Genomic DNA, 21,282 nt, shown 5'->3' on the forward strand with positions numbered 1-21,282 from the left:
ACGGGAAGGTCAGTAAGGAATCTAGATAGAGTCTCTCCTAGAAAGAGAATTACCGAATGTAAGTAACTTGTTCTTATGATAGAGACTTCTAGCCACAGATTTGTCACAATTTTAATAGATACCAAAGCCGTACCTATTTGGAGGTGGGTCTGTGATTGAACACAGACCATAAAGTCATGCAGGACCGAGTGGGGAAAGAGCCCTTCTTGACAAACCTAACTGTCCAGACAATAGTGCTTTATGAACGTATGGAGGGATGCACACGTAGCTGCCTAGCAGATGTCTAGAACAGAGACTCTGCATGCTAGTGCAGTGGTAGCAGCTTTGGCCTTGGCAAAATGAGCACACAGTCCTCCCAGAGGATGCTTTTAGCCAATGTGTAAATGTGTAAGAGATCTTAATGAAGAGTATGAACCAGCAGATGGTCCTCCTTCAGACATTGGAGGGACGGTGGAAGGTGGAGAGGTAAAGAAAGGAGGGTTATGGCATAGCCCTTCTGGACTATATTAAGGACTCACCTGCCTGATGTAACGACCTGCCAACCCGACAAGAATCATGGGGTCCTGCCTTCTACTCGGTGGCTGAGCTCTAGTAAGGACACCCTACAGGGGTTTGGCAGATGGTGCTGAGTGGTGAGGGGTAGGCAGCCCATAGATCTTGGCCGCAAGGTGGGTGGCTGTTAAACTGCTGGGTGCCATACTGTGGTTGAATTGGATGGTTATATGTTTACCTCTGCCAAAGCGCAAAAGGAGCAGTAGGTCTTATGTGGTTAGTGAGGTAGGCAGATAGGCCTAGGGAGCAGGACATGGCCTTGCTCTCCTTGAACCACTCATGAGCAGAGTCTGCCTTAGACCCAAACAGGCGGGAACCATCCAACGGCATATACATGTGGGACGAGTGGATGCCACCTGAGAAACTGGTGGACCGCAACTAAGAGTGGCGGCGAATGGCAATGCTGAGTGCCAATCGCCCACTAGATGGAATAAGTGGTGTCCAAGTCACAACAAATTGTGAACTTGGCTGCGTCCTGACCGTTCTCTTTGGCCTGAGCAAGGATAGGTCAGGTCAAGTGCATCCTGGAACTCTGGAACCTCCTCGACACAACATCACCAGACATCGCCTTCCTCACGGAAACCTGGATGAACGTCTCCTCAGCCCCCGACATCGCCATCGCCATCCCGGATGGGTACAAGATCATCAGGAGGGACCGCGTCAACCAGACCGGAGGAGGCATCGCAATCGTCCACAAGAACACCATCCGCATCACGACCAACTCCGACGACACCTTCCCCGCCGCCGAGCACCTCCACTTCCAGATACACACCGACCCAAAGACGACGCTCAGAGGCACCCTCGTCTACAGACCCCCGGGACCACGCACACAATTCAGCGAAGACTTCACCGACTTCATCAGCCCGCACGCCCTCCCCTCCGCCGACTACATCCTCCTAGGGGACCTCAACTTCCACCTGTTGAACAACAAAGACCGCCGCCCTGCTGGACAACCTCGCCAACCTCGGACTCAAGCAACTGGTCAACACCCCCACCCACTACGCCGGCCACACGCTTGATCCCCTCTTCTCATCCAGCAAGCACATCACCTTCACCCACTCCACCGGACTCCACTGGACCGACCACAGCTGCGTCCACTTCAGCTTCGGAAGAACCATGACCCACCACCACCCGCAACAGGTTCCTCACAGGAGCTGGAGCAAGATCACCGCCGACCAGCTCACCACCTCCCTCAGCCAGAACCCACCCGCCAGCACAACGGACCCCAACGAAGCAGCCCGCAACTTCACGCAGTGGTTGACCGCCTGCGCCGACGACCTCGCACCACTGAAGAACCCTCCCAGCAGACCCAGAAGCAAGAAGGCCTCCTGGTTCACCGACGAACTCAAGGACTCCAAGAAGACCTGCCGCACCCTCGAGAAAGCCTGGCTCCTCGACCAGACCACTGACAACATGACCGCCCTCAAACACGCCACCCGCAAGCACCACCAGCTTATCCGCACCACCAAGAAGAAATCACTGAAGGAACGACTGGACAACAACACCCACGACAGCAAGGAACTCTTCAGCATCGTCAAGGAGTTATCCAACCCCAGCACAGGCAACAACGACATCTCTCCATCACAAGATCTCTGCAACTCTCTCGCCTCGTTCATCCACCGCAAGATCGCCGACATCCACAACAGCTTAGTCGCACCATCCACGCACCCAACCGGAGAACCAACGCCCCCCACCGCCACCCTCCGCACCTGGACCACGGTGACCACCGAAGACACAGCCCGCACGATGAACACCATCCACTCCGGATCTCCAACCGACCCCTGCCCCCACCACGTCTTCAACAAGGCCGACTCCACCATCGCACCCCAACTCCGGAACATCATCAACACCTCCTTCGACATCGTCACCTTCCCGGAGAGCTGGAAGCAGGCCGAGATCAGCGCCCTACTGAAGAAACCAACAGCGGACCCCACTGACCTCAAGAACTTCCGCCCCTTTACGCTCCTCCCCTTTCCTGCCAAAGTCATCGAGAAGATCGTCAACAGACAGCTTGCCGCCTTCCTCGAGACGAACGGATCCCTCGACCCCTCGCAGTCTGGTTTCAGAGCCAACCACAGCACCGAGACCGCCCTCATCGCAGCCACCGACGACATCCGAGCCCTGCTCGACAACGGGGAAACAGCGGCACTCATCCTCCTGGACCTCTCTGCAGCGTTCGACACGGTCTGCCACCGCACCCTAGTTCAACGCCTCAACAACATCGGCATCCAAGAGAAGGCACTGGAGTGGATCATCTCATTCCTCGCCGGAAGAACACAGAGAGTCCGCCTCCCCCCGTTTCGATCCGAGGCCACCGAAGTCATCTGCGGCGTTCCGCAAGGATCATCACTCAGCCCCACCCTCTTTAACGTCTACATGAGACCTCTTGCATCCATCGCACGCCAACACAACCTCAACATCATCACCTACGCCGACGACACCCAGCTGATCCTCTCCCTCACCAGAAACCCCAACACCGCCAGAACCAGCCTACACGAAGGGATGAAAGACGTCGCCGAGTGGATGAAGAACAGCCGCCTGAAACTGAACTCGGACAAGACGGAAGTCCTCATCCTGGGACCATCACCCTCCGCCTGGGACGACTCCTGGTGCCCCCCCCGCCCTGGGCAGCGCACCCAAGCCAACGGACCACGCACGCAACCTGGGCTTCATCCTGGACTCCTCCCTCTCGATGACCAGACAAGTCAACGCCGTCTCCTCATCATGCTTTCACACCCTTCGCATGCTCCGCAAGATCTTCCGATGGATCCCGACCGAAACCAGGAAGACGGTCACCCAGGCACTCGTCACCAGCCGACTGGACTACGGAAACACCCTCTACGCCGGAACCACAGCCAAGCTACAGAAAAGACTCCAACGCATCCAGAACGCCTCCGCCCGACTCATCCTGGACATCCCCCGACGCAGCCACATCTCCGGCCACCTGAGGGACCTGCACTGACTCCCTGTCAACAAGAGGATCACGTTCAGGCTCCTCACCCACGCACACAAGTCTCTCCACGACCTGGGCCTCAGGTACCTCAACGACCGCCTGACATTCTACACGCCCACCCGCCAGCTACGATCTACTAGCCTCGCCCTCGCCGCCGTGCCACGCATCCGAAGAGCCACCGCCGGAGGCAGATCCTTCTCCTACCTGGCGGCCAAGACCTGCAACTCCCTCCCCATCCACCTTCGGCTGACCCAGGAGCATCTCGCCTTCAGGAGACAACTCAAGACCTGGCTGTTCGAGCAGTAACGGACCCCCTCCCCCAAGCGCCTTGAGACCCTTCCGGGTGGGTAGTGCGCTATACAAGTGTTATTATTGATTGATTGATAGAGATCTTAATTAAAAGCCAGATCCAGCAGGAAAGATGGTCCTACTTCAGACATTGGAGAGACGGTGGAAGGTGTGGTGGTACAGAACAGAAGGGTATGACATAGCCCTTCTGGACTATATGCAGGACCCACCTGCCTGATGTAATGGCCTGCCAACTCAGCAAGAATCAGGGATCCTGCCTCCTACCCAGTGGCTGATCTCCAGCAAGGACACCATATTAGGGTTTGGCAGATGGGACTGAGTAGTGGGCTGGGCAACCCATAGACCTTGGTCGCAGGGTGGGTGGCTCCGAAACTGCTGGGCACCATGCTGCGGTTGGATTGGGTGGTGATATGGGGTACCTCTGCCAAAGCGCAAAAGGAGCAGTAGGTTTGATGTGGTTGGTGAGGTGGGCAGACAGGCCTAGGTAGCAGACCGGGCCATGCTCTCCTTGAACGACTCGAGAGCAGAGTCTGCCTTAGACCCAAACACGTGGGAACCATCCAACATCATGTACATGTGGGACGACTTGGACATCACCTGAGAAACTGAAGGACTGCATCTAAGAGTGGGGGCGAATGGCAACGCTGAATGCCATTCACCCACCAGATGGAATCAGTGGTATCCAAGCCACAACAAATTGTAAACTTGTCTGCATCCCGACCGTCCTCTTTGGCCTGGGCAAGCACAGGTCAGAGGTCTTTTGGGACATCTGGAAGGACCTGTGCCACAGAGTTTCAAAGGTTATTTGGAATAGTGTCCATGGAGGCAGCTGTCATTTACAAAACGGAGTGCCATGCTGGTCAAAAAAACAATTCCTTCCCAAACATCTCCACTCGCTTCAATTACCGATCAAGGGGAGTGGTCAGAAAAGAGTTGGGGTTACTGTTGCTGGTACACCACTACATTTCTGGGCTAGGGCAAAGACATCTCCCTATTGCATTGTTGACTGGGGGAGCAGAGCAAGGTTTGGCTCACACAAAGTATCTGTCAGTGCCTCATTAAATGGCAGAAAAGGTTCAGGAGATGTTTGCCCCGACTGTAGGACATCCGTTAGCAAATTAGTTCTAACCTCCATGGTGGGTAGCAGTAGTGCAGGGAATTCAGCTGCCCAACACACCACCATTCAGTTGCTAGGCCAGTGGGTAAGAGAAGACCTGATTCAGGGGGGATACTGAGGCCACTGGCATCCTGCAAGACACTGCAACAGTTGTCATCATGATAGTGCTGAGCAAACTAATCACCTGCTTTATAATTGTTGTCTGAGTCCATGCCGAAAGGGGAGTGTAAGGTGTGTGTTCTCCCTTGTGGAGGCAGCAAATCTAGTGGGGGGAGCAGCGTCTTGACAGCAGGTGGAAGTGGCTTGGCAGGAATCACATGGACAGTGGCGCCAGAATAGGAGCCAGAGGAGACCGGATGGGCTTGGAAGGTACTACTGGCACAGAAGGTCAATCTGCTGGAGGTACTCCAGAGAGGAGGCATCTTGTTTCTGTGGGACCCAAAGGCATGTCAGAGGGAGTCGGCAAAGAGCTAATGTATTGCCTCGCTGAACTCTTCGATCTTTTGGGAGTGTCGGATGGCACCAGAGACTCAGGTTGTGCTGAATCCAGTTGTGGGATCGGTTTTGAGGTCGACGGTCTCCGGGAGCGAGATTGAGAGCCATAGTGCTGCCCCCGCACCTTCTCAGGTGAATGAGAGTAGAAAGAGGGGGCAAATCCCACTTAGATTTTTTTTATGCTTCTTTTTGGAATTACCTGATGATTGGGATCTCAATAAAGACTAGCCTCTGAAAAGGCTCTGTTGACTTTCAGAGGGAGAACGGGACCGCGCGTTTCAACTTGGACCATGACTAATACTGGTCCCGTTGTGGGGTTTTCTTATGTTCAGCAATGTAAAGTTTTGCCCCGCTGTCCAGGATGGCCCTCAAGTTCATTGATGCTCAGTCGTTGCAGGCCTTAGATTTGTGACACAACCCTTGGCACCACAGGCACGGCTGATGGGGATCTTTCACAGACATTTGTTTGCAACAGTATTTACAGGGCTTGAAACCTTTCATTTTTGGGGGTGGCATTCCCTTGCATATTTCGACAAATTATTGGAGGCACATGTCTCTAAGAGTCAAAAAAGAGAGCTCTCAGGGGACCTTGCCCCCAGACTCCTCCCCCCTGGAAGACAGACTACTTGATGGCCACCTTCCCGAACATGCCATTTCACTCACATATAAAAAAATTATTAATAACTCCCCAGATTTATTGCAAAACCTTAAAGGGAAATGGGAGGCTGATGGGTTAGAAATAGACGAAGAGGAGTGGAGGAGTGCGCTAGCGTCCCCTAAGGAGGTAGCTATATCGGCCAGACTAAGGCTGATTCAGCTTAAAATTCTACACCAAGTTTATATCTCAGGGACTAGGTTGCAATTGATGGGCCTCAGCGAGGATGGGCTCTGCAGAAGGGGATGTGGAGAGGTGGGGACATTCTTCCACATACTATGGGAGTGCCAAGTGCTCCAGCTTTATTGGTAGCGGATACATAGAGGCATGCAAGAGTTGTGGGAAGTGGAGCTTCGTGTTGAGGCAAAGAGTTGCCTACTGAATATCTGGGAACCCACAGACCTTTCACCCCGTGGGAGGAGCTGGGCCATGCTGGGATTCGCCATTGCAAAGAGGAACATCGCTAGGCTATGGGGGGCAGTGGGGCCTCCGAAACTGGGCTCATGGAAAACGGACATGGACTGGTGCATGCTCCAGGAGAAGACAGTTTATGTAGCCAGGGGGTGCCCCCGGAAATGGACTGAGGTATGGTCGAAATGGAACGAATTCAGGGGTCATATATGCGAGCCCCCCCAGATTACTCCGGTTGACGAACCACTCGCATTGTTGACTGTCTAATGTTGAACTGCTTTGAGTTTTTTTAAATGTACACGGCCTGTATGCTTCGACTTTCCTAAGGTACAACTGTGAACATGGTATGCTCTGATTGTGGCGACCACCACTATTTTCTGAACTGTTAATAAAAAGAATTATATTAAAAAAAAAGAGAGAGCTCTGGATCTGCATCAGGGGGCGCGGATAGAAAGGAACTGATGTCAGAGTGTAGCAGTGGCGACTATAGAGACAAACTGCGTCAGTGCAGAGTTGCACAGTATAAGAGAGTAGGATCTGCTTCTTATGTTTACCCCCACTTTTTGCTGGTGTATCACTGTTTTTTTTACTTTAGTCTAGCTGGGACCCTGCTATCCAGAACCCCAGTCTAGCTGCTTCCTCTCTAAATTTATTGCAAGTACTTTAGGTACACTCCAGTTTGGTTACTGGGGTACCCTTGTGAGTCCGTAGTATATGGTACACCAGGTACTAAGGGCACAGGTATCCCAGAGGCCTACCTGGGGCTGAAGTATGTAGTATGCCACCCCTGGGAAGCCTTCCAAAATGACACCACATGTCTGCACTGCAGCTTGTGTAAGGTGGTGTATGCACCCCTTACTTAGATATAGGTTCCCTATATCTACCGTAGATCACTACATATATGACCCTATGGCAGGCCTTATCAATCCTGAAGGCAGGGTGCTGGGTTTTGTGTGAGAGGGTGCCCATGCATGAGCAGGGCCCCTCTGCAGCCTTCGGAATCTATTCTCTGGGACTGTTCTGTGATACAGCCAGACCATATACTCTTAAGTGTATTAGAACCTCGCAGTAAATACTAACTTTGGAATGGCTGTAAGGAAACATATCGTTTGGTGTCAAACACTTTGGAATCCTACCCCCCGCCAGTTCTGGCGGCGGCGGTAGAATTCCACCCTTCTAGAGGGAAAGACATGTCCACACCGGTATACCCAGTAACAGTTTAAAAGAGCCCTGGCAGCACAAAATGGATGCTGCAGCCACAGACACGAGTCTGGCCTCCTGCTGATGGACAATAGGTTTCCTATCACAGGGAAGTGTCACCACCTCCCAGACAGGCTTTACTGTATTGGGACTGGGTGGGTGCACTCTGAGAGTGCTTTGAAGTTTGCACTGGGGGCACATTTGGCGTCCCTGCGCATAGCCCAGTTCAAACTGGTTGCAGGGGCTACCAGCCCCTGCTCTGGTGCGAAACTAGACAAAGGAAATGGGTGTAGCCACCCCTCTTTCCAAACCGTTCTATAGGTGGGTCCCCAGAGTATGTCCAATCCCTGGTATAAGAAAGGAACCCCTGACTACAGGACTTTAGATTACACCTGTACGAAGCTCTGATACTGAATCCTGGAACTTTGACAATCTACACGATGCTGGATGACTGAAGAATCTCTCTTGGAGTAAAGGAGTTACTCCCCTGCTTGGCAGGCACCAACGACGCATCTGACCGGTCTGCATCTCCGAAGCTCCCGATGGACTTCGAAGTAATTGCAGCCTAGGAGGTGGATTTCCAGACTTCTCTGAAGTCGACCTGAGTCCCCAGCAAAGCTGAGACCCGCAGCCCTCGTGAGTACCGTGGAACCCGAACGCCTGGACACCATGCACATTCGCAAGTGCATATGCTTCTTAGCAATCCTTGAGGCTGTGCTTTGGGTTTCTTGCAGCCAAGACCCCGGGCAGCATTTCCATCAAAGATTGTTGGCCTACACTCCACGAGTGTTCCGTGAGCCAACTGCTTGTGATTTCTCTCGAGGTACCTCCGCGATCCCTAGTCTGCTGACTGGGGGTCCCTGAGAAGGCAACTCTGACTTTCTTTGGACTTCTCTAGTTGCTCCAGATGTGCTCTGACTCTCCACCACTTGGTGAGTCCCCCGAACCTTGCTGGTCCGCACCGAAGCATCTTTTCTCTTCCTGCATGGGTTGCTGTTGCCAAGGCTTGTTGGGTTCAATCCGGTCACCAATGCCGCAGCACTCGACATCCTTTGTGGGACAGTTCGAATCCGGCTCCTTGTTGTCATCTACGCCTCCTGGTCCTCAAGGCTGCAGAGTCAAGCTTCACCTCTACACATCTGAATCACCCGACATCGGTGGGCATTCATCTAGCAGGCCCCTGGTCACTGGCTAGTGACCCAGACTCTGTCCCTCTGCTGCCAGGTTCTTCTCATCTTTGATCCAGGCTTGGATCACACGGGCACTTTCCACTTCGATGGCAGCAGATCGCCATTGAACTCAACGACGATTCCCGACACCAAAAGATATCTATGAACCCGGCTTTCTTGGGTGAGGTAACTCGAGTACTCCGGTGCTCCCGTGGGTGTTGGTCCTAGAACCCCTTAAGTCTAAAGGGGTTTGCTCAATGTCCTCTCCTAAGTGTCCCTGATGTTTAAATTTCCAACCACGACTTTCCCCATTGAAGTTAACGGCGATTCACAGCTGTTTCCTCACACTGCACGCGTCCCCTGTGGGTCCCCTGTGTCACTACCTTGGGTAGTTCCTTGTGGTCCCTGCACTTCTACAGACTCTAAGCCTAGTGTTTAGTCAAGTCGTGGTTCTTATACCACTTTCTAAATATATGGTTTAGTACGCCCCTAGGGCTCAACGTATATTGTGCTATTTACTGAAATTCTATTGCGTTGAAATGGAGTACTTTGCTCTGTATTCTCATAAAGAGATTACTAGAGAGTGTTTAGTAATAAATACATATAGTTTATATATATATATATACCTTGTGTGGTCCTCCTTTCATTTAGACATTCAAGAGGTTATAATCTGGTAAACCAAGCTGCTTTACACTCCTTCAAGACTTAGCCTGAAGGCTGCTCTCCATAGCTACCACTAGGATAGCTTTCAATAAAGGTTGTCTTAAACCTATCATCAATAAGGGTTGTTTGGACTGGTGCAAGGTGCCCACTCGAATAGTGGACAGCATATGCCAGGCCAACTTCTCACATACAGTGTAACGTACTGGCGCACTGAGGTATTGCTGAAAAGTTTATAGATGCAGTCTGATGCCTGGGAAGAGACTTTTGCAGCAGCAGCCTCAATTTTAGTTCCTATATTAGCCAGCCTTTTGCTTGCTTTATTTGGCTCGAAACTGTAGCAAATGCAAGACTAACTGATCTATCCCTTTCAGTAGCTAAGACAAAATAATCATGTGCTGCATGCAATCTTGTCTGCTGGCCATGTAGTGAGGATCTATATTTCCTTTCTGTTCTTGGGGTTATACACTGTGTTGTTTTTGGCCTTTGGAATATGTCTGGTGAACGACACTGGTAGGAAGAAATTACCTCTTTTAAAGTGGGCTTAGCATTTCTAAAAGGAAACATAATTCCTCTCATGTAATACATTAGACTGCCTGTAGTTCTCTTTAAGACCCACATGATAAGTTGAAATATCTTGAAGCAGATTAGAACAGGAAAAGTAAGTCACTAGCTCAAACTTAGGCGATTCAGTGCAATATTCATCCATAAGTGCCCTGCACAATAGCCTCATCTTCTGGAATTTTTGGAATTACTTTGCAGTTTTATACAGTGCAAACTCAGCCCAAGGAGTTTACATAAGCATCAGTTACCATACAGAAGGGCAAATTAATTTGTTTTTCTATGGGTAGATTCAGTGATTTGGCCAGAATCACAGGTTGTTGGGCCGACTCTAGGACTAGAACCTCATCTGCAGTTTTGGTATCCTCTTCCTGTGTAAGATGTTTTGATTGTATCAGAATCAGAGTGTGACTCTCAACAGCCTCTGGTTCCTTGCTAGATCTCATTTAACTTGAATATTTAGGGCCCGATTCCAATGTCATTCGGAAGGCCTCCGAATCAGATTTGGCTTTTCCCGGATTCGTAGCCCTTGTTTCCAACCGAATCGTACACAGGTCCGAAAGACCGAGATATGAAGCGAAGACCGCGTACGCGTCAACCAAATTGTTTCCGGGATCCGAACCAGTCCGTACAACTCGTTCTAAGCCGAATCGTGCAGCGCAATGGAGCCGAATTCCGACCAAGCGAGTATGAAGCACGATTCGCACAGCCGCTTCGCCTCGGTCTCAGTGAGATTAAATAGTAATTTGGGGGTCTGTAGCAGCTTCCTCTTTACCTGGGACCCTCCAAATGTCACAGGGGTGTGCCCATGGGTTCCCCCAAGCAAGGCATGCACAGTGTGGTGGGCACCCTGGGGTGCCGGCCACAAGGTGTACACTTTTCCCCACCCACTCCTTTTTACTATGGGAGCCTGTGTACGCATCTGTACACATGCTCTCATAGAGTTCAATAGGAGTCCGAACCAACCGAGTCCGTAAGCATACACTGCGTCGTACTCCTCGTTCAGATTCCCGGAGCACGTTTCGCTCAGAAAGCCCTACGGATCCAAGTCATACAGAGGGCTTTTCTAGCGAGATCCGAATCTGGCCCTTAGTGACTATCTATAATCTTACAGTTCCTTAAAAAGTTTTTTTAATTTGAGGGAAAGATATCTTTTTTGATGCCCATTGGTTTTTAAATATTTTTGCTGTTGAATATCTTGGTGACCATAACAACCTTAAGTCCCGTTGTCAAAAGAGGTGAATTTTCAGGGTTGAAATTATTTTGACCTCACTTCGAGATTTATCGTCTTCCTGTGGAGTAGAATTGATGCTGCTTCATTTGCATTTTCAGAAATATATCTAGGGTGTGTCTCTTCAATGAAGTGCTCTCTTCTATTGCCTGCTTGGAAGTTTAATGTAATCTTTCTTTGAGCACACCAATGATATAGGACACTAAATATGTTTCAAATATTTAGACTCCATTATTTTCATCTAAAAAATCCTTTCTGTTGGCAGCTTTTCAAGAGCGTAAAAATTACTTTAATAACAAATGTTACAGGGTCAGGAACTTCTACTTGTCAGAGCTAGAAAAGTGTTGCCCCTATGCTAAATATGCGATATCTGAACAGTTATTGTCGGAGTTCAAACCCATATCCTGATAAGCAGTTTGTAACACCGATGCTCACTGGATTTCAATCTGCTGTGTCATTTAGTAGAACACAAGCCCAAATATTTTTCTTTAGACGTTTTCAGTGATTACGGTTTTAAACCGCACAATCCCAATCATAAGTACTGTTGTGCTCCCGATGGTGACAAATAACTCTTTGGGCAGGCCCTAAAAACATCCCTCTTTCTGAGTCATTAAACATGTCCTGATTTCCAGAATATTCTCCCAGTGTTGTAGCAGTGCTGATATCTTTTTCCAGTGACTCTAAAACGCTTTCCAAACTGTCTTTGTTAAAAAATATATTAATAAAATAAATAAATAAATATAACAAATTAAAATAGCATGTTATTTCCACTACCAATTTGGAGATTGTTTTTTACCCTGATGGCGGAAAATAGAATCTACACATGGTGGACAAGTAGAGGGACATTGTGGGCTTGTGATCAACATCATCATGAATCCTGTTGACTCTGCCTAAGAGTGACATACGACATAAGATATTACATTTTTGACAAGTGTCATCTGGACCAAAACAGATGGGGGAATATTGCATGTCATATAAATATAGAATAGGTTCATGCCGCAAGAAACATACAACTACTCCTCAATTACTTCATTGCTCTTCTACCGCATAGGCAACTACCAGAATTATGTAACTAGCTTCCCACTGCGCTTCTCTATTTAAATGCACGCACACACTCCCCAACCACAAACACACACACACACTACTCAGCCTTTCCACGGGACAAATGCACATCACAATTGCCAATCACACCTCAATGACTTCACCGCCCTGCCACTCTATGTATATGCACCAAAAGAACTTCCCGCTCATACAGACACACCTAACAGCACCTGCATGGTGCTCCTGCTGCTTAGAAACACACACACTCATGCAAACATCCACGCACAAACACACAGAGCATCGAACAGATAATGCCATTTACTTGAACAACATTGTCTCTGAAGAAGGATAATCAGTGCAACGTTGTGCAAATAATTGATACTAAAAATACAGCAACCAAAGGCTAAGGGTGCGTTCAGTAACACTTTTCACGTGTGTGTAGGGTTGGCTGATTTACCAGTGGAGACAAATATCTGCCCAATCAACATTTTCTACTTGCTGCACAGTCCTTCACATAGCTCACCTCCATACTGTAGCTAGTATGCTTGTTGTCAAAGATCAGGGACTCCTGGATGAGCTGATGGTCTCCCTCCAATTTGTCAATGTTGGATTTGTAGTTGATGATGTTCTGTTCATACTGCTTAAGGTGGTTCATTTGATCTTCCAGGGACCCACTTATGTCGATAGAGATGTGGCCAATTTCCTTAAAATAGAGGAAACAGTCAACACGTAAGTTAGTATGCACACCAGCGCAGCAGTTTCCTTTGAGGAACGTTACATTTCTCTACATTAACTTTGGATCATATTGTTTTATAGACATATTTAACACTAACACTCGTAAGTCACAAAATGTCCAACAGTTTCTCGTTCTACCAGTATAAGTAGCACCTGTTTGCTCTGCTGCAAGTACCTATTCTATTTAAAATGTGGTCACTGTCCCATCAAGGAGGACAGAGAAGGGGCATTCACAGGGAGGATGGGTATGACGCTGCGGCTGTAGTGTGTATCTCTGCTTCTGGTTCTCCAATTCCAGCCTGCCCCGTTGGTTGTAGTTCATCGGGCATGGACGTGGGGAGATGCCGCAAGAAGCCGCTTTGAGCCGGCGGGCCTGGGTGGTAATGTGGGGGCTGTGTAGCTTCCCCACCATATTAGACTCTACTATCTGCAGGCACACAGCATTTGAACTGAAGGCTGTGACTCTAGATATACTCAAAGCATTACGATGGACTAAAGCTCTCATGCTATCCTCATATGACCTGCAGGGTTGGTGGCACTGCATTTTACTGTGGGAGCAGACAGGATGTGTTTTCGTGGTGGGCCCAAAAAAGTTTGAGGAGAGACATCTTTTTACGCTGCTACCTTGAGACCGTTACTGGCCTTCTGCTCCCCTGCTTCCTGGTTTAGTAGGGGCTGGCTGGCTATGGCTAGCCTGGGTTGCAAGAATAACTAAGCACCTAAAGGAAGATGACAGCAAGAAATCCTAAATCGGTTAAATCTGCCAAATATTCCATAGAGAGTAAGAAAGCTCTGCCAACCAAGTCAAGGAGTGTCCAGAAGAGTGAGCCAGGGTTTATCAAGGCGCTTGCAGGCGGTCGGGCTTCGCGATTGAGAATGGAGCAGAGGACAGACATGCCTGTTAGCTCTTCAGACAGTACCCCTGAAAGTACTCCTGAAAGTACTCAAAGCACCCCATCCCTTAAAGAGGCAGAGGCCGGATATCTGCCGGTGTAGGAGCGGGGGTGTTTGGGGACAGGGTGGCTGGGGCGCAGGATTTACAAGCTTTGTCACCAAAACTACAGATGTAGGACAGTGAAGAGTGAGGGAGGCGGAGCAAGGAGATCAACAAGATTATTAGAATTCTCCACAGGAGGAAGGCAGAACAGTGGTTCATCCACAGAAAACGCTGAGAGCATTGGCCTGTAACCCCTTTTTCAAACTAACGGGAACAATGCCAAGATTGTTACCAAAACTTGGGTTCGATATTGGAATCTGACAGAAGCCAGCTTGGGTTAATTATTAGCAGTGACCGCATCAATGCTGATTTAGAGGAGCCAATGTTGTGGCACTGGAGCAGGGTGACACTAAGGCCTTACAGACTGAGGCGGTAGAGGCTCCCCAAAGCCTGACCTCTATGCTCTTGGAGCTCCTAAAAGAGATGAAAGCTAATAATGCCCCGCAGGTAAAGATGGCAAAGGAAGTGGCAGAGTGATTAGACTGCCTACAGTTGGGAGGGGGGTCTTTCTTTCTGGCAAAACGAGATGGAACAAAGAGTGTCTGACTATGAGGATAAGAAACATACTTGGAAAAGGTTAATCAGCTCCTGGAGAAGGAGACAGCATGGCTGAGAGAAAAAACAGGAGCAGATTGAAAACTATGTGAAGTGGTCCAACCTTCGGTTTACTGGTATTCCAGAGATCAGTGAAGATGCTGGCAACTGTATAAAATTAGTGGTAAATTTGATACATGTGACAGTTTTCCAGGTTCATTACTTTCCGACAATGGGCCTCAATTTTGAGCACATGAAATGGAGGACTTCTTGGGAAAATGTGGAATTGAACATAGGAAAACCTCTCTTTATCATCCCGAGACTAATGGTACCATTGAGAGGTTGAATAAAACATTGAAAGAAAGCATTCAACTGGCAAGAGTCAACTGTTTAAATTGGAGGGATGAGTTACAGAATCGCATTTCTGCTTACAGATTTACACCACACTCTTCAACTGGAAAGACACCTTTTGAGTTATTTAAAGGAAGATCTCCTAATACCGTCATGTGCCCAGGGTCGATGATCCTGGATAAAGATCTCAAGGACAATGGTATTGGTGAATGGAGGGAAAAAGAATTAGCTCTACAACAGAAGAGGAAGATCTATCTTGACACTCATAGGTCTGGTAAGGTTGTCAAATTCAAAGTAGGTGACAAAGTCAAGGTCAAGGCTCCAGCAGGCTGTCAAAACTGGTCAAAATTGACTTGTGTAAAGAGTGTGGTGAAATTGTTCAAGAACGCTGTGAAAACTAACGATGGTCGGATCTGGAATCACAGTAGTAGTTCATGTTCGGCCAAGTGAGGACAGCACAAGTGAATCTGAGGTTTCTGCTGGAGTCTCTTCTTGTTTGGTGCGTGGGCAGACACGCAAAAGTGTTAGAGTCCGCAGAAGCCCAAATTTTCTTAAAGACTTTGTGAGAAATGAATTTGTTTATTTACTGTGTGTAATGAATTTGCTTTTTTTTTAGGGGAAGAAGATTTAGGATTTAGTTTCTTTCTTATTGTTCTTGTTAAAATGTGTTTAAAATGTAAAGGGGAAGAAGTGTGATGTGGCTTGGTTCTATATTCCACATTCTAGCGTGGAACCAGGTATGTAGACTGTTCTGTGTTTGGCAGTTGCTCTGGCTCTACGATGGATGGGGTTTGCTGAATAAAGACTCCCACTGGTCTTACCTTTTCCAGTCTCTTCAACTTCGTTACAATACAGCCTTGTGTAATCCCAGTATTTGTACAGGATCTAACAATTACACGGGCCTAGTGTGTTGCTGCTCACATGGGTGATCAGGCCAAGTACCCCGTACTATGTTAGTGAACTTTGCCGATCACAGAATTAAAGAAAGAATTCTGACTAAGGCTATAAAGGAGAAGGCCTTTAGGTCCACAGGAAATTGTGAATCAGTGAGGGGTGCAGGCTTCAATTATTCAGTTTTCTGAACTTAAAATGCTGCACAAGGGTTCCTTTAGAATATTTGGCAATGAGACGGAAGCTACTAAGTTTCTAGAGTCAATGCTTTAATTGTGGCACGCAGCTTGCTTGATGCTTATTTTGGAGTATTTCTGGGGTACTGAGTTAGAAAGTTGTGTGGCCTATAGTTGCTATTCAGTTTTTCCAATGTCTATGGCCGATACGAGAATACTGAGGGGAGGGGCTGGAGGGGAGCAGCCGTAGGCCTCGGCACAGTGTCGGGGTGCCAATATCCCCAAGGGTGAAGGTTGGGCTGCATGCAGCGAGTGGGTGGAAAGGCGGGACACCCACTGTGGCATGAAGAGGGTGGGAAAGAGGGGTTGGTGGAGGTTGGGGTCAGAGGGGAGGTACAGAGTGTTTGAGAAAAAGAGATCCAAGGGGTGCTCATCATGGAGATGCTTGGTGGGCCAATGTTTTTGAAATTGTATGGAATGAAAGGGATGGTGGGGTAGGTGCCCCAATTAAACAACGGTGATCTGGCCAAAGAGCTAGTGAAGAGCTGTCCAAAGTGTTTTTGGGACCTTGCACGTTGGCACTTTAGTTAAGTTTGGGAGTAAGGGGGTAGGCAGTTTAGATAGCACATTAGAGGATTGCTGCACTTTAAGCATTTGTCTTCAGCTTTTGGCTGGCACTTTCCAAATGTTTGCACATTTTTGCACTTGACACGTTAGGCACCCTATGCACTCTAGACACTTTGATTCATGTTTAGTGCCAGGGAACAGAAGGTGGGTGTGATGTCTAAGTGTACTCTGAAAATTGTTTCTTTTAATGTTAATGGACTAATCAATAAAAAGAATATGCGTGTTATAGAGGCATGGATGGAAGATGAGAGTCCTTCAGTGGTATTACTGCAGGAGACTCAAATATCAGTGGTTAAGCTTTTAAAGTTTTCCATGCTTAAAGATTGGGCCAGTTATAGAGTCTGCTCGTCTGCCCAGTCAGCACATTGGTGTACTGCAGTTTTTTCCACTAAGTCCACCTTTGTGAGTTTGTATGTCCCTGTAGAAGATAATGCTGGGCCATTCAAGGAACTATTTCAATCAATATTGCAAGTCCCAGAGGAGATTATTACGGGTGGGGATTTTAACATTCTGCAGAACCGAAGAATAGATTCCTCTGTAAAATGTATAAGACAGTTAAAGACTAAAGTTGCAAATGTTTTGCAGAACTCTCAAATAATATTTGCACTCTTGACCCCTGGAGGGAGGTCTTTCCAACAAAAATATAATACACATGTCTATCCGGAAGGTTTCATAGCTCTGCACGTATCGATTTTTTCTTGATCTCTAAAGCCCTGGTTTTTAAGGACCAGCAGACCCTACCCAATGCGTTTTCGGACTATGTAATCTTGATGTGGAGATTTTTGTGGAGAGGCATTCCACAAGCTAGAAGATGGGTCTTTAATGAACAGTGTTTACAAGAGGAGGAATGGGTCCGGATATGTAAAGAAGAGATAAAGGAATTTTTTATAAGGAATTGCCCCAGCATATGTGGTGTGGAATGAATTAAATGCATATGTAAGGGCGCTGGTGACAACAAAGGATGTCGCAAATATTATAAATGTTAGAGAACAGAAGCAAATTCTAGAGAAGACTGTACAGGAAATTCACAATACATTTTTAAGACAACCATTCTCTGCAAATAGAAAAGAGCTGGAGAAGGCTAAACAGGCATTATGCAATTTCAATTATACTAAGTGCTGTGCATCCAATTGGGCCTATATGCAGAAGATATATGAGGAGAGTAATTTTACTGGAATACTTTTAGCTTGGCAGGCACGAGAACAACCTGCAAGTAATGTGATCCTTGCTTTTAAGTGCCCAGTCTCTGGGGCCAGGTGCAAGGAGCAAGGGAAACTGAGTGAAATTTTGGTTAAACACTACAGGCAAACTTATAGTTAGAATTAGGTGGTCAATAAGGCAGCTAGAGGAAATTGTTTGGCAGGGCTGAATATTCCTACTCTTACTGAGGAGGAGGTTGAACATATAGCCTGCCCCTTTTCAAAAGAAGAACTAGTTGAGGTGGTTAAAAGCCTCCCAAAGTGCAAGGTATGTGGCCCAGGTGGCTTCCAGGATGAGTTATATAAATCGTTCCTGGAGGTGTTAGTAAACTATCTATTATTGGTTGCTAATGCCATGTTAAAGGATGGATGACTGAGGAGGAGGTTGAACATATAGCCTGCCCCTTTTCAAAAGAAGAACTAGTTGAGGTGGTTAAAAGCCTCCCAAAGTGCAAGGTATGTGGCCCAGGTGGCTTCCAGGATGAGTTATATAAATCGTTCCTGGAGGTGTTAGTAAACTATCTATTATTGGTTGCTAATGCCATGTTAAAGGATGGCCCCATACCTGCCTCCTTTAATAGTTGGAAAGTGGTTAGTTTAAAAAAAAAAAAAAAAAAGAAATTGGCAAAGATCCAAATTCTTATGATCCAATCACATTGTTAAATTTAGAATATAAGATCGCAATGAAATGATTAGCTAACAGATTCAATTCTATAATACTGCTTCTGGATAATAATAGGTGTTAACAGGAAAAAGCCTGAGATATTTTTTCTTTATATCAGGTGTTGAGGGGCTAAAAAATTAACAGAAAGAACACTTAAGTAATAATTCAGATAGATTTCTTCCAGATATAGTCTTCTGTGTAAATGATGAGCCGAAGAGATATTTGGGCATTAGATATCCTTTAAAGTTTGAAGATTTATACGATAATAATTTTGCCCCACTTCTTTTAAAAGTTTAAGCTACGTTTGCATGATGGCGTTCGATTCCTTTAACTATTTCTTGAGAGGGTTGCCCTGATTGAAATTGCAGTTCTCCTGCTGTCTGATTTCCTCTTTTCTGCTGTACCATGTGTTTTAACAACATCACTTTTTTAAAAGTGGCATCTTTTTTTACATCTTTTATCTGGCAAAACAAAAGCTCTAGATTAGTCATTGGCATTTTATTTTAAGGGCTGGAGGGAGGTGGTTTAGCCCTCCCCAATTTGAGGGATTACCATTTTGCTTATTTTGCACAATACATGTCCCTATTTAATGTGAAACTTAGAATCAGGTAGAATTTTTAAGAATGATCTAATTCGACTGATATTTATTAAATATGATATTCGAGATGTGTTAAATGTAACAAAATCACCTAAGAACAAGCAATAAAGTTAAACTCAAAAACTTCATGAACCTTAAGAAAGGAAGACTAAAACAAAGCAGATGAAATAAAAATAAATGCAGTTGAAGATACACAAACAATAGGCTACCACCCACCTCCATCTTTGTCTGGATCCATGGTCCAATGACATTTGCTTGGGCAGCAAACTGGCGACGGAGACGCTCGTTAGCCTGCTGGCGGGCAAGTTCTTCCTGCAGGGTTTGGTCTCTGTGTGGAACCAACTGCTTCACCTGAAGGAAATAGGGAATTCAACATGTGTTTTTGTTAGGTAAACACCTCTGTCTTTGAACACAAAAGCACAATGACTCATAATTAATTTTTTTAAGGAAACTTAAACATCAGGTCACAGGAGAAGCAAAATCTAGGATAATCAGCTACATCATCACCGTCTTTTCTTTCCCGAAAGGGATACAGATAACAAATACCCCCTATAACTAACTTGCTGCTACATATTTGCCTACACCTTCATTTAGAAGCCTCAGTTTGGCAGTGCTGTTGTATGCTTTTAAAATTTATCTGATATATCACTATAATACAACCTGTTGTGCAAACATCGTGGTCCTCCTCTTGCTCACGATCTTTTTTTCACAGAGTAAACATATACAGAGTAACACCTTAACACCTTTCTAAATGTCCATGCTGGCTGACTTCTGTGCCACTTGGGTCAATCACTTCGGATAATTTCTCTGCCTCCTCATATCTAACTGGCGAATCATTTAGATGTAAACTGGGGTTGCAGCATTATCTGTGGACTGCTTTGTAACATGTGTGATTTAATCTATTTGAGTAGTTATCTTTTCAAGATAGGTATGTTGTTAATTTATATAGCTTCAGTAAGTGTGTATTCCTGTGTGTTATCAATCAGTTTTAATTAACAGGTTTCATGACTGGTGTTTTCATTAAAGGATGTCTAAAAACGTACAAGAGATTGTCACTTGAGTTAAAGCTTACATGACTTCTTCTCCACTGCCCCAATGACTTTAGTAAAACAACATTACTTCACTCTTCCTCATTCCCATGAGTAATTTATCAATCATTTCTTTATACAATTTTGCTCTCAAGATGCAAGCAATGAGATTGTCTGGAAAAGGAAATCCATTTCATGGAAAATAAAGTTTCTATCTAAAAAATAGTGGGTGTGGTGCTAGCCAGTCAGGGAGACATGAGTGGGAACATGCACCACAGCATTCAGAACCATGTTAAGAAATGTCTCCATTGCGGTATCAGGGAGATATTAAAATACTTCTATATAGGGGTTTGTAGCCAAGTTGCAAGTTCAAACCTCAGGCAGAATTGAAAAAAATTAGTATAAGCAGAGAGCATCTTGTTGACACAAATAACACCACCTTCAAGCCTGGTTACAAAAGCTGTAGGTTAAGTTGATTGAAAGCTGCAGACACGAAAAGATCACCATAATCCAATATATGAAGATAACTATGTGGAATATAAAGGGCTATCGGACTATGAGCAACTCTTTGGGACGGATATTCAATGGTGGCAAAGATTGCTTCAGGTTTCCTGTTAATCACACCTACCGCCCCTACGAGAACTCAACACACTTGATAGTTTATTTTGAGTTTTTGTACAGAGCAAACATCGCCACTCGGTTGCATACATTCATTGGGTTTAGAGGAAAGGGGTAGGGGTCGAGCGTCAGATAAAATGAGAGACAGGTGCACTGGATGGGCTAGATGGATCGTCATGTTGCTTTAATATACAGTACAGTACCTATACACTGTATGCTACTTGAAGCCAGGCAGACTTCCGTCCCTCCTGAACTTCAGGTGGTCTGACTTCAGGTGTAGTTGGAGATGGTAGGTGCTCTGCAAGGAAGAATTCTCTTCTTGTAGGAATCCACCCACAAACTAATTGTATGTTGCAGCTGAGTAACTGCCAGGGTATGTAGGTGAAGTCCAGAAAGGCCATGAATGTGCCACAAATAATGCAGATTCCAACTTTCAAGCTCTCATATTGGTCAGGAAGGGTCGATCGAGATATAGGTGCTGCTGCATCACTGGTCAGTTGGGGGGGAACT

The 21,282-nt window shown here is 46.7% G+C and overlaps 1 protein-coding gene across 1 annotated transcript in view; it reads right to left on the bottom strand.

Annotated features, from left to right (window-relative positions):
* Window positions 1-21,282, bottom strand: part of ACTN3 (actinin alpha 3) — a 189,425-nt gene that overhangs the window by 9,302 nt on the left and 158,841 nt on the right. The window contains exons 16-17 of the mRNA XM_078660833.1: window positions 19,343-19,477; window positions 12,878-13,057 (exon numbers count right to left, since the gene is read on the bottom strand). Coding sequence (XP_078516959.1) covers window positions 12,878-13,057; window positions 19,343-19,477 — 315 coding nt within the window. The remainder of the gene's footprint in view (window positions 1-12,877; window positions 13,058-19,342; window positions 19,478-21,282) is intronic.

The sequence above is a fragment of the Lissotriton helveticus genome, chromosome 9 (assembly GCF_964261635.1).
Source record: "Lissotriton helveticus chromosome 9, aLisHel1.1, whole genome shotgun sequence".
NCBI lineage: Eukaryota > Metazoa > Chordata > Amphibia > Caudata > Salamandridae > Lissotriton > Lissotriton helveticus.